We start from the raw sequence: 13,912 nt of genomic DNA on the forward strand, positions 1-13,912 counted from the left end.
TCGAGGCCGCGCCGAGCGGAGGAGGAGGGAAGTGAATGGCGCTACTTTGGGAAATTGAGGGGCTTTAGCTTGCTTTACTGAAGAACACCTCAATGGTTCAAGGTAGCGCTATCCTTTGAACTTGCCCGCCGCCGCACGGGCTGTTTGCCTTTCACCCTTACCCGCGCCTTTCACTGCCAGTTTCTCCTTCCCAATTGCACTACCGCCGTCACGTGACTGCGCGCGCTTTCCCAGTTTTTTTTTTCCGAGCAGAAAGTACGCGCTTTCAGAAGTCTCTCTGGCGTCATTTTCGCTACAATATATGAATACGTGCTGTAGTGTACGCATAATGTGGTTTATATGGTGACCGTCTCCTCCGTCGTGAGGGCGTCGTTAAGAACAGCGCGCTTCCTTGGTGCTGCGTCTACTATTCGTCGTGATTTGCTGGGCCTACGTTTGCTGTAATCGCTTCGGTGAATGAAAAAAAAAAAACTTTGTATGCTGCCGTCTGGCAAGCAAATTGTGGAGCAAAGAAATGTATGGATCCGCCAGAGTGGTCGCGCAAACATCAATGGGCCGCCGTCCACGCGCTTTTGTGGGGTAAGTTGGAGGATGCTAAATAGGACAGTGTATCTGAGGTATTTATTCTCAAGCTTTCACATCGCGCGACTTTACCGCAGATGTCGTGTGCACCTTCGTTGTACGCCATATCAACGCAGTTGTTTTGCCTGGAGCAGTACTGTGGACTTTTTTTTAATGCGTAAGCATTCCTTGGCGAATACCACAGGAAAAGTTGTCCGTCACGCCAAAAGTGTGATGCCCTGTATCTGCACAAAAGTGCGTTATTTGCGAAGTTAGGACAGTTTATCGTTATTATAGTGCAGCGACCGTCTGTAACTGTGATTTGACCCCCACGTCTGGGAAATTACCTCGCCTTGCCTCCACGTAGCGGCCATCGCCGCTTGCTCTATCTTGGGATGTGAGGTGTCTGCTCAACAGGGGTGCCCCCACTGCCACACCTCAGACCAGTTCTACTGCGGAATAAAGCCAGTCTACTTTCGTTTTCAACCTTTCAAAACGTGTATTACTTGCCTGCGCTAAACTGAGCTCCCAAGTGGTGACCCAGGACATTTACGTTTTTCTTTTTTTCAACACTGCCATGCACGACGCTGCTCCTACTCCTGCTGACAGAGAAGACGCCACGATAACGTCTCCTCTCATTGCCGCAGAGCTTCAGCTTCCCAGATTTTTGCACAACCATCCTTTAGCTTGGCTTATGCAAGTATAGGCCCGTTTACAACTCCGGCGCATCACTTCACAGACAGTGCAGTACCTGCACGTCGTCGCCGCGCCACCCTGCGACATCACCGATGCCATAGACGACTTGCCAGCGGGTACGCCTTCGGGCACAGCATACGACGACGTAAAACGCATGGTTCTGCAGTGCCTTTAGCCATCGCAACAGAACAGGCTTCAACTATTCCTTTCCGAAGAACTCTAGAGTTCTTCGGAACAGCTCTTGCACTGGTTGCGTCAGCTGCTGAGTGGTCACTCCGCAAACGACAGCCAGCTTCTAATTTTGCGTGATCTTGCAGCGCCTCCCACAGTCCGCACGCTTGGTGCTCGCAGGTTAGGGCGAGACGAGTCTTGATCGACCAGCTGCAGACGCTGACCGTGTATGCGACTGCTCGTCGGCGTCACAGCTACCTATCACCGCTGCGCTGAGTCTCAAAGAGAGAAGACCGACTCTCCCCCCTGGAGGAAACAGTCCATAGCCTTACTAGTGCACTTGAGAAGCCGGCGACTGATCGCAGCATTGCAGTCCAACTTCCGCGCAACCATTCGCCTACACTCTCTCGCAGCGCACCTAGGGACTCGCCGTGCCAATTGTGCAGGTACCACCGTCGCTTTCCCGAACAAGCAAGTCACTTAACCTTGCCCTGTTCGTGGGCGGGAAACGCACAGGCCAGTCGCTAACCGCGGCATGCGATATTGGCCCTCGTGCAAGTCGTCTATTCTTCGTAGTCGCACGCATCACGAGCACCCGCCACCTCGTAGACACCACAGCAGAGCTGTCTATTGTTCCCGCCACGGCAGCAGATTGCCAATGCGGCAAGTCCACACTGTTGCGTTTCGCCTGCGACACGCGGTTTTGCCGGCGCGACTGCGGCGGGGCGGCAGACATTTTGGCCGGTTCGGCGTCGCCGCAACGCTCCCCGCCAGGCGTTTCCAGGCGTTTCCAGGCATGTTCCGATGCCACGTGTCTTCATGTGCGTGTGTGAGTGTATGTGTCATTGTGCCCGAACCAGGCGATGCGACAGCAGGGATCACCCTCTCATTCCAGTCATTGTGCCCGACCGGCAGCGCTACGACAGTGTGCGTCACCATTAGCCCATTGTACATTCACGTGGTCGTCTATTGAGGGGTTCCTTCTTGCCCTCAACTGCGAGAGTATAAAAACAGCTGCCCCCGGACGCAAAAAGGAGGGCTCCGATTTCTTCTGTTGAGTAAAGTGCTCTCCCGTCTCTCTACTTCGGTCAACCTGACCGCCAACACTTTGCGATGTTAAAATAAACAAGTTGTTTTGTTGTTACCAGTCGACTCATGCTTTGCCGGGACCTTCGGATGCTTCCAGTTGTACCCCAGGCCGCCAGGCCAACGCTACCCTTGGGGCTTGCGACCCAGGTACAACCACGGGCGTCAGCGCCGAGTTCCCAACAACCGATGCCATCGGTGGGATCCAAACATCTGGTTGGCAGCGGTGGGATCGCCTCCGACTTCAAACAACTGTCTGCCAGCGGTGAGATCGCGACAACGGAGGCCAGCAGCGAAGATATGCAGTTGACTGTATGCTGAGCAGCTCAACGACGATCCGGGAGCAGTGCAACGAGCCCTGTGTGATGACTGGTTGCCTGCAGCGGAACGACTGCGCTGGACTCATGGCTGCGAGGTTTGGTGAGTGCGGGACTTTCTTCTTCTGAGCTTTGCCAGGCTTTTGTTAGTGTTAGAAACAGAGCTGGTAATTGTGGTTGTCGTTGCTGCCGGGTTAGTTTGCGGCAAGACAATAGTAAGCAGTAGAGAAAGCAGCATTCAGAGCAGCCATGGATTTGAAGTCGTTGCGCAAACCGAAATTGTTAGAGCTTGCAAGAGAGTTGGGTCTGGATGTCTCAGACAAACTAAGAAAACCTGAACTGCTAAAGGCTATTCTTGAGTTAGAGGCTGAGGATGACGAGCTGTCGGAATGCCTTGAGACTATTGAGGAGAGGTCAAAAAGACAGGAGCGCGAACTTAAAGAGCAAAAAGAGAAACAGGAGCGCGAACTTAAAGAGCAGAAAGAAAAAGAAGAGCGCGAACACGCTTTGGAAATGAAGCGTCTCGAGATAGAGATGGAACGCGCTCGTAATGGAAGTCAGGCACACGGTGCAGGAGAACGCGTATTGTTCAAAATGACTGACCTGATGCGGCCGTTTAAGCTTGGAGAGGACATTGGTTTGTTCCTGGTTAACTTTGAGCGAACGTGCGAGAAGCAGGGGTTCTCTCGGGAAACGTGGCCACAGCGCTTGCTCACTTTGTTACCCGGCGAGGCGGCCGACGTAGTCGCTCGCTTGGATAGAGAGGAGGCAGAGGATTTCGACACAGTGAAATCGAGTCTTCTAAAAAAGTACCGGCTGTCTGCGGAGGCGTTCCGTCGGAAGTTTCGGGAAAATGAGAAAGGCAAAAGTGAGTCATATACAGAGCTTGCGTATAGGCTTATGTCGAACATGCAGGAGTGGCTCAAAGAAGAGAAAGCGTTTGGTGACCACGATAAAGTTCTGCAGTGCTTCGGGCTAGAACAGTTTTATAGTCGGTTACCGGAGAACGTGCGATACTGGGTCTTGGATAGGCCAGACGTTGGTACGGTGGCTAAAGCCGCTGAGCTAGCCGAGGAGTTTGTGACGCGTCGGGCTCGCGGAGCTAAGGACGGTCAAAAGGGTGAATTTGGCTCGAAGTTTGAGAGGCCGAAGTTCACACCCATGAGAGCAAAGGGGAACACGCGTAGTGAGGATGCAAGTGAAAGCAGTCCGACCAAACGTAAAGAGACGGCGGCAGCCGAAGCCGAACGAAGAAAGCGGTTCGAGATGAGGCGAGCGCGCGTTTGTTATACGTGCCAGAAGCCGGGTCACTTTTCGGCGCAGTGTCCGGAAACAACACCAAAAGTTGTGTTTTTTTCAATAGGCAGCACTGACGAGAACATGAAGCTTCTCGAGCCTTACATGCGAGACCTCCTCGTGAACGGGAAAGAGTGCCGAGTGCTTCGCGATTCCGCAGCTACGATGGATGTAGTTCACCCGTCTTACGTAGAACCCCATATGTTCACGGGCGAGTGCGCATGGATCAAGCAAGCCGTGGAAGCTCATAGCGTGTGTCTGCCAGTAGCAAGGGTGCTTATTGAAGGACCTTTCGGAGCGCTTGAGACGGAGGCGGCAGTGTCATCTATGCTGCCACCCCAGTACCCGTACCTATTTTCAAACAGGTCCGATCACCTCCTGCGCGAGAAGGGGCTTTTGTTTGGTGAAGCTAGTGTTCAGGCCTTAACCAGATCGAAGGTTCGGGAGCTCGCGGCAAAGGCGGTAGTTGCGGGGCCGACGTTATCAAACAACGAAAAAGGGTCAGAGGCGCAGCAAGCTGATATTCAGAGCACGCCCGAACTGAATAAACTTGAGTCTGTAACGTTAAAGGCACCAGATACTGGAGAGGAAACGCCCGACACGGGAAAGTTAGAAGAGCTATCTACTGATTTGCTCATCGCGCCTACGTCAGACGGACTTAATAGGTTGCTAAAAGTCAGCCGGTCGGCTTTGATAGCCGAGCAAAAAAAGGATGGCAGCCTGGAAAACGTGCGCTGCAATGTCAAAGAAGGTATCGCCAGGAAAACTGCGCGTTTTGTGGAAAGAGGTGGAGTCCTGTACCGGAAGTATCTAGACCGCCGAGGAGTGGAGTTCGATCAGCTGATCGTGCCTCAATGCTATCGTCAGGATCTGTTGCGCTTGTCACACGGGGGTTCGTGGTCCGGACACCTAGGAGTTAAGAAAACTAAGGACCGTCTCTTGCAAGAGTACTATTGGCCAGGGTGTTTTCGGGACGCAGACCATTTCGTGAGGACATGTGACACTTGTCAGCGGGTGGGCAAACCAGGGGACAAATCAAGGGCGCCGTTGAAATTGGTACCTATCATAACGGAGCCTTTTAGACGGCTCGTTATTGATAAAGTGGGACCTCTGCCGGTAACAGCCACGGGGTACAGACACATTTTGACTGTGATCTGCCCAGCGACAAAGTTCCCTGAAGCAGTGCCGCTTAAAGAACTCAGCTCAGTTGAGATAGTTAATGCACTACTGTCCATATTTGCGCGAGTTGGTTTCCCTGCGGAAATCCAATCAGATCAGGGCACAGTGTTTACTAGCGCTTTGACGACAACTTTTCTCGAAAGGTGTGGGGTAAAGCTGTTACACAGCTCAGTGTACCACCCACAGTCGAATTCCGTTGAGAAGCTCCACTCCGTCATGAAGCGCGTGTTGAGAGCGTTGTGTTTTGAACATCGAACTGACTGGGAGCTGTGTCTGCCTGGGGTGATGTTTGCTTTAAGGACCGCGCCGCATGCGGCTACGGGGTTTTCGCCAGCTGAACTGGTGTACGGTCGCTCGCTTCGATCTCCGCTTCGCATGCTTCGAGAATCGTGGGAAGGTAGGGGAGACGACCCAGTCGTGGTGGAGTACGTACTTAAGCTCCTCGAACGCTTAAGAAGGGCACAGGAGTTGTCAGGTGAAGCAATGACAAAGGCCCAGCAGAGGGCCAAGGTTTATTATGATCGGACAGCCAGGGCCCGTCGTTTTGAGGTGGGCGATGAGGTCATGATATTGCGCACATCACTAAGCAACAAACTAGACGTGCAGTGGGAGGGCCCAGCACGAATTGTTCAGAAACTGTCGGACGTTAACTACGTGGTAAGTCTGCCAGGAAAGCGGAAAGCACAGCAAGTTTACCACTGTAATCTGCTCAAACCTTATAGACAAAGGGAAGCAGTGGTGTGCATGATGGTAAACGTTCCTGAAGAGCTTCCGGTCGAGCTTCCGGGACTAGGCTCAGTGACGAACAGGGAAGACACCGGTCAAGTCATTAGTGACCTTATCAGTAAAGCACCGCTGTCGCCCGAGCAGAAAACCGAACTACACCAGCTATTACAAGAGTTTCAAGGTCTGTTCTCTGAGAGGCCTGGTAGGACTTCTGTACTTACTCATGATATAGAACTTACCTCCCCAGAGCCAGTACGATCCAAGGCGTATCGGGTATCACCCCGCCAGAGCGATATTATGGAGGCTGAGGTAAAGAAAATGCTACAGCTCGGTGTTATTGAGGCAGGTGAGAGTGATTATACCTCCCCTTTGATTTTAGTTGAGGTACCGGGCAAGGAACCTCGTCCTTGCGTCGACTACCGCAGGCTTAATTCCATCACTAAGGATCAAATTTATCCGATCCCTAACATCGAGGAGCGCCTTGAGAAAGTTAGTAGCGCTCAGTTTATTTCCACCCTAGATCTTGTCAGGGGTTATTGGCAGGTTCCACTTACCGAAGAGGCTAGTAGGTATGCGGCGTTCATTTCACCAATGGGAACATTCCGTCCTAAAGTGTTGAGTTTTGGTTTGAAGAACGCGCCATACTGTTTTTCAAGCCTCATGGATAAGGTGTTGCGGGGACAGCAAGAATTCGCTTTACCGTATCTAGACGACGTAGCGATATTCTCCGCATCCTGGTCTGAGCATATGGCACACTTGCGGGCAGTGCTAACCCGCCTGCGCGAAGCGGGCTTGACAGTAAAGGCTCCTAAGTGCCAGTTAGCACAGGCCGAGGTTGTCTACCTCGGTCACGTGATTGGTCAGGGTCGTCGCCGCCCCTCTGAAATAAAAGTGGCCGCTGTGCGAGACTTCCCGCAACCGCGCACAAAGACCGATGTTCGGTCGTTCTTAGGTGTCGCCGGCTACTATCAGAGGTACATCCCCAGGTACTCTGATATCGCGGCTCCCCTGACGGATGCTCTAAGAAAGTCAGAGCCTCAAACAGTCGTCTGGGACGAGACAAAGGAAAGAGCTTTTAGCGCCCTAAAGAGTGCCCTAACAAACCAGCCTGTGCTACGATCGCCAGACTATACAAAAGGGTTCATTGTTCAGTGCGATGCTAGTGAGCGAGGCATGGGCGTTGTACTGTGCCAACGGGAAAAGGGAGAAGTAGAACACCCCGTCCTGTATGCTAGTCGTAAGCTGACCAGTCGTGAGCAGGCGTATAGCGCCACCGAGAAAGAGTGTGCATGTCTCGTGTGGGCCGTTCAGAAATTGTCATGCTATCTAGCCGGCTCGAGGTTTATCATTGAGACGGATCACTGCCCTCTCCAATGGCTGCAGACCATCTCTCCCAAAAATGGCCGCCTCCTGCGCTGGAGTCTCGCTTTACAACAATATTCCTTTGAGGTGCGTTACAAAAAGGGGAGTCTCAACGGTAACGCCGATGGCTTAAGCCGAAGCCCCTAACGTAGGAATCAGCCTCAAAATTGTTGGTTACTGATGTTTTTCTTCCTGAGGCAGGATTTTTTTTAACATATTGCTTTTGTTTAGTGTTTCAAAGTGATGATATGCTTTCTAGTGCAATTTTCCAATTTGTGGACGCGTTCTGAGTGATGCTAGACTACTGTAAGGAACTAGGCAGTGGTATAAAAAGGGGAAAGAGCCTGGCAGGGCTTAGTGAGGGTTGTGCCGTGCTTGCTGACTGAGCGGTTGAGTTTCAGCGTAGTTCTAACGCTTGCCGGGAACGAGAACAAAAATGTGAACTCTCCCGAAGTCACTTTGCAGTGTCCCGTGCGAACCTGAACGAGAGAACGAGGCCTTCTCTGTGCGCTGCGCTCAAGAAACGTCGAGGGACGCCCGACTTCGGTTATGAGCATCATCGAGCGACATCCCTCCGGACAGCGGATGTAGTCCCCTGTCCATCGGGATCTCCTTCCCCCGGCGGGGCGGTCTGTTGCGTTTCGCCTGCGACACGCGGTTTTGCCGGCGCGACTGCGGCGGGGCGGCAGACATTTTGGCCCGTTCGGCGTCGCCGCAACGCTCCCCGCCAGGCGTTTCCAGGCGTTTCCAGGCATGTTCCGATGCCAGGTGTCTTCATGTGCGTGTGTGAGTGTATGTGTCATTGTGCCCGAACCAGGCGATGCGACAGCAGGGATCACCCTCTCATTCCAGTCATTGTGCCCGACCGGCAGCGCTACGACAGTGTGCGTCACCATTAGCCCATTGTACATTCACGTGCTCGTCTATTGAGGGGTTCCTTCTTGCCCTCAACTGCGAGAGTATAAAAACAGCTGCCCCCGGACGCAAAAAGGAGGGCTCCGATTTCTTCTGTTGAGTAAAGTGCTCTCCCGTCTCTCTACTTCGGTCAACCTGACCGCCAACTCTTTGCGATGTTAAAATAAACAAGTTGTTTTGTTGTTACCAGTCGACTCATGCTTTGCCGGGACCTTCGGATGCTTCCAGTTGTACCCCAGGCCGCCAGGCCAACGCTACCCTTGGGGCTTGCGACCCAGGTACAACCACGGGCGTCAGCGCCGAGTTCCCAACAACCGATGCCATCGGTGGGATCCAAGCAACACGCACACTCCACGCGGTGAACACTGCCATCACGTGGTATGGGCTCCGGTCAATAACGACAAATATCAGCCGCCGGTGCTTGCATAGATATGTGTTTGTGGTAGCCGGCGTGAGCTTTGCCATACGGGAGCGGCCTTCCTCCGCCATTTCAAACTAGATGTGAGTGTTCGCGATCGGCGCCTAAAGGATGACGTGACATCCCTCGCTGTACTTGGCCTTATGTCGAACGTCACCACATCCGGCAGCCGTACGTTTCGGCCGGTCTCAACGTACGACAACGTACTTGCGATCTGATTCCAAAGCTGGAAAGTGGCGACTGGCGGCCTTACGGTGATTACCGAGGTTTGAATGCCCTCACTACTCCGGATCAATATCCCCTTTCTCACATACATGACCTTGGAGCTCGTCTCGCAGGAACCAAAATGTAAAGCAAGATCGATTTGATGAGCGCATACCGCCAAACTCTTGTGAAACACAGCGACAATCCGAAGACACCAATCACCACTCCATTTGCCCTGTTTTTTCTCCGTATGCCTTACGGTTTCAAGAATGCTGCACAAACTTTTCAGAGGTTCATGGACGAGGTTACGCGCGTACTCCCGTTCATTTTCGTCTGCCTTGACAACATTCTCGTTGCAAGTCGCACAGACGAAGAGCACAAAGAGCACCTTCGCCTTCTATTTCAGCGACTGGATGAAGACGGCCTAATCCTAAAGCCCAAGAAATGCATTTTCGGAGTTGAAGCCCTGGATTTTCTCGGCCATTGCATTTCATCCCAAGGCATCAAGCCACTGGAAACACGGCTTGAGGCAATCGAGGACTTCCCTTCTCCAACCTCCTTCAGAAAGTTGCGCGAGCTTCTGGTACTCAAATTTTCGCAGGCGCTTCATACTATTCTGTCTGCAAGTTCTTCAGCCGCTTAACGACTTGCTGCGTAGTGACTCAAAATAACCCTTACCTTTAACTGATCCTCGGAGCATGAATACTCCTTCCAGGAAGCCAAAACGCGGCTGGCTACTGCAGTGTTGCTGATTCGTCCATTGTCTGACGCCCCAACTCGCCTTATGGCCGATGCGTCGACCACAGAAGTGGGTGCAGTACTAAAGCAGCATGAAGGCACAGACTGGAGGCTACTGGGTTTCTTTCTTTTACTGGGCGACGTTGGCCATCTATTGCGCTGTCAAGCATTTCCGTTTTTTCCTTGAAGACTATAGCTTTTACATTCTGACCAACCACAAGCCCTTAAAAGGACGTCTTGTTGGGCGAGTTGGTCACAATTCATCTTGGCTACTAGGCGCGAAAACACACACGAATTTTTTTTTGTCCCGTCTCCTCCCTTGAGTCGTGTGTGTTTTCGCACCTAGTAGCCAAGACAAGCCCTTAACCTTCGTTTTCGAGAAGAACAGCTCATCGGGCTCAGAATGTTTGCTTCAGTAACGTTATTTTATTACCGAATTTTCTGCGGGCATCCGCCACATCTCTGGGACCGAAAATCAGGCAGCTAACGCATTCTCGCGGTTCGGTGCTGTGCCTGCTGGCTCTGGATTTCTAAGCTCTAGCCTCTGCTCAGCAAAACGACCCCGAGCTGCGCCAATTGCGGGAAGAAGGCTCGTTGTTCCAGCTTGCGGAGGTGCCGCTTCCCTACACAACACCATTATTCACGTGCGACACATCGCACGTAACTCCTTGCCCTGTCGTGACCCATCAAGTTCGGCAGCCAATATATGATTCACTGCACGGGCTAAGCCATCCCGGCATCGGAATGACACAGAGCCTTATCACAGGCCGCTTCATCTGGCCAGGAATCAATATCGATGTTCGAAGCTGGGCAACAAGCTGCCAAGCCTGCCACGCCGTGAAAGTGACCCGGCACAGCGTTCAGTGGCGCAGCTCTTTCGACCACAAAAGAGCGGTTTCGATCGCATGCATTTAGATTTGGTGCGGAATTTTCCGCCCTGCCAAGGTTTCGGGTACCTTCTCACGTGTGTGGATCGGTATTCAAGGTGGCATGAGGTCACGCTTCTACAAGACATCACGGCCGAAACAGCAGTGAAAGCATTGGCTGCTACGTGGCTATCGCGGTACGGTTGCTCTTTGCGAATGACTATTGATGGAGGCTGACAATTACAAAGCTCGCTTTTTTCTTTTTTTCGGCCCTAGCAAAACTGCTTGTCACGCGCCTGCATAACACCATGACTTACCATCCACAGAGCTACTTCACCGACAATTGAAGGCGTCATTGACCGCCGCGCTGGACAGACAGCACTTTGTGGAGAGGCTACCCCTAGTACTACCGGAACTGCGAACAACGATCAAGGATCCCCTGGGAGTCAGCGCTGCCAAGATGCTCTATGGATCAGCAATCCGTGGTTCAGGCCAGTTTTTCGACACCCAGCAAGGCACTCCGCCAGTGGCGGCGCAGCACTTAGGCTACATTTCTGGCTCGACCGGCACCTACCTACACCCCCACGTATTGCCTGCGGGCAGCCTGTGCTTAGTTTTCTGACAACGGAAGCAACCACGCACGTCTTTCTCCGGTGCAACTTTCTCCGAAGCCACCATTGACTCCTTCCTATTTCGTGTGGATTCGCGTTCAGAGAAAGCATGCAAGATTAACGTACGCAGACAGTGTCATGCGACCTCGTGAAAGCCGCCTATCTTTAACGCTTCATTCCTCCCGCCATTCGCACCTATGCCTCCGGCTTTCTAGAGAGGGGGAGGGGGGAAGGGGAGTCTTTGTAACGACCGTCTGTCACTGTGATTTGTCCTGGCTTCTGTGAAATTCAGTCACCTCGCCTGGCCTCCAGGTGGGGGTCATTGCCCCCTGCTCTTTCTTGGGACAGGGGCACCAACAATGCCACTCCCGTGTGGGGATTACGCGCGGTGACCGGGACCGGACGGACGCACGGATGACGGGGAGAGCGCCGTGACTACGACAAATAGATGAGTTCCTTCCTTTAATATTTTCAGAATTTATATTTAGGCTAGTTTTCAGATCTAGGCTAGTCAGGTGAAGTGCTCGCAAAAGAGCAGGTCAGTGACCTAACGGCCGGCTCATTTCCGGCCGGCAGCTATAGATTTGCAGTGCTCATTTGTAAGTTAACTAGTTTAGACAAGTAGTTAGTATTTGTTTTCTAGCTTATCGACTTTTTGCGGTAGGCAGAATTTTATTTGAGCACGTGGTTGCAAGTGTTTTTTTTTTTCTGGCTTTTGTGGTAGCGATAATAGAGCGCTGATAAGATGGTCAAGCAACTGAAGGTTAAATGCAAGGAGTATGAGGCGTCCATGAATTGGAAGGAAACACGGTTCGAATCTGTAGAGGAGGGCGAAGGCGCGGATTTTATGTCCAAATGCTGCGTACTAATTGCACACCTGGACAGGACTGACGAAGTGAACACCAGCTTAGCGTTACGTATGGATGCTCTAGAAAAGGAGCTACAGGTAGAGAGGGCAGAGAAGCGCAAACTCCAAGAGCAGCTTAGTGAATTGTTGGACGAAAAAATGACTGAGACCGCTATGCGAAGTCACATTGGCGGACTTTCCAGCTCCAGCCACGGGGATGGGCCCTGCACTGGCATGGAAAGCGATAGGGAAGAAGGTCAGGCAGGTTCAGACAGGAATAGCTACGTACACGTGGCAACTAGGAAGTCAGGAGGCGATGGAGAGGAGGGGAACAAGCTAACCCCAAGGAATCAGGTCACAGTCAGTTATAAGAGGCAGCATAATCTGGAAGTCAGGAGGGAGGAAGGGAATACCTCAGTGCTTATCGGTGATGACTCAAACATGAGTAGGTGCAAAAGAACTATAATGGAGCGTGTAAAGGGTAATAAGCGGGTAGCAGTCGGGGCGTTCCCAGACAAGACAATGGACGCAGTAGTGAGAAAGACAAAAAGTGAACTTTCTAAGAATGTTGCAGAGCGCAATTTGGTAGTGGTAGCGGCGGGGCTAAATGATGTCCTGAATGGTGAAGCCACAAGTAGCGGAAAGATTAGCGAAGGGAGTTGACGCAGGGCGATAGCACAGCAAGTCCACATCTTGAATGCACAGTGCCGGAGGTGCAAGGACGGAACGAAGAAATTACCAAGGATGTTGTGGTTGTTCATCGGGAGTTATGAAAGCTAAGCCAGAAGAAAGCTTTGAAGTGGCAGACATAAACAGAGAAATGCATAGAGCAGGCTTTGGTGGAGGCTTTACATGAGATGGCATCCACTTTAATGGAAGGCTAGGATCCGAGATCGGCTGGCGCCTGGCAGGCCGGGAAGTAGCTTTTTTTAGGGGATCTACTACGGCTGAGGGCGTAGGGGTATGTAGAAACAATGTAGAAAGTGCAACAATAGAGGCTGACGCCAATAAAATGGCCACTACGAGATCCAGCAAGAAAACTACAAAAAAAAAACGAAATTTAACACAAGGATACATAAACATGCAAGGTGGTAGAAAGAAAGCGAAGTGGTTAGAAATAGAACAACAGTTAAAGGACGAAGAAGTAGGGGTATACGCGCTATTCGAAACACATTTCAGGGATCTAGAAGACCCACCGTTTATTGAAGGCTACGTCTCAGATGGGCGCAACAGAACAGCAACGGAGTGGAAAGGAGGAGGAGTAGGTATGCTGATACATCAAGGAACAAATTGGCAAAGAATAAAGTCAACTTGCAAAGAACATGTCTTGGTGGCAAGTACAATTTCCGGTAAAAATACATGGCTAGGAGTAGTTTGTTTGGGGACAGGGGATAAACGCAGGCAAGAGAACAATGATCTAGTGTAGTGTCTCAATGACGACATAAAGCAGTTTGTAGAATGTGCCGATATTATTCTGCTGCTTGACATGAATAGCCACATCGAGGGTCTGGATGGATACACAGATTGTAATGGGAAGTTGATGCTAGACTTCTGTGAGCGACACAACCTAGTTATAGTAAATAGAGAAACTAAGTGTGAGGGACAAGTCACGTGGGAATCCCGTAGCAGGCAAACGACCATTGACTACTGCTTAATGTCGCAGGAGATGTATAGCAAGCTCGCAATATTGGAAATAGACGAAGAGAGCAAGTACGGCCTCGGAAGTGATCATAAGCGTATTAGTCTACAGGTGGGAGCCCTGCTCAAAAGAGAAACGCAGGGAAGTAAAAAAAGTACGCAAAATGAAATGACGAAGAAATAGCGCAAATAGCGGCCGGCATAGAGGGAGCAATAGAGAAACATCGCATGGAATGGTGACATTATAATAAGTTAGAACTACTCATAAGTACAAAAAAAGA

At 51.5% G+C, this 13,912-nt stretch overlaps 1 protein-coding gene across 1 annotated transcript in view; it reads left to right on the forward strand.

Moving 5' to 3' along the window:
- Window positions 1-1,432, forward strand: part of LOC142566632 (solute carrier family 2, facilitated glucose transporter member 8-like) — a 93,938-nt gene extending 92,506 nt beyond the window's left edge. Inside the window, exon 5 of the mRNA XM_075677468.1 lies at window positions 1,301-1,432. Within this exon, the coding sequence (XP_075533583.1) occupies window positions 1,301-1,432 (132 nt within the window). The remainder of the gene's footprint in view (window positions 1-1,300) is intronic.
- Window positions 1,433-13,912: the final 12,480 nt, after the last annotated feature.

This window comes from Dermacentor variabilis, unplaced genomic scaffold (assembly GCF_050947875.1).
Source record: "Dermacentor variabilis isolate Ectoservices unplaced genomic scaffold, ASM5094787v1 scaffold_13, whole genome shotgun sequence".
NCBI classification, from domain to species: domain Eukaryota; kingdom Metazoa; phylum Arthropoda; class Arachnida; order Ixodida; family Ixodidae; genus Dermacentor; species Dermacentor variabilis.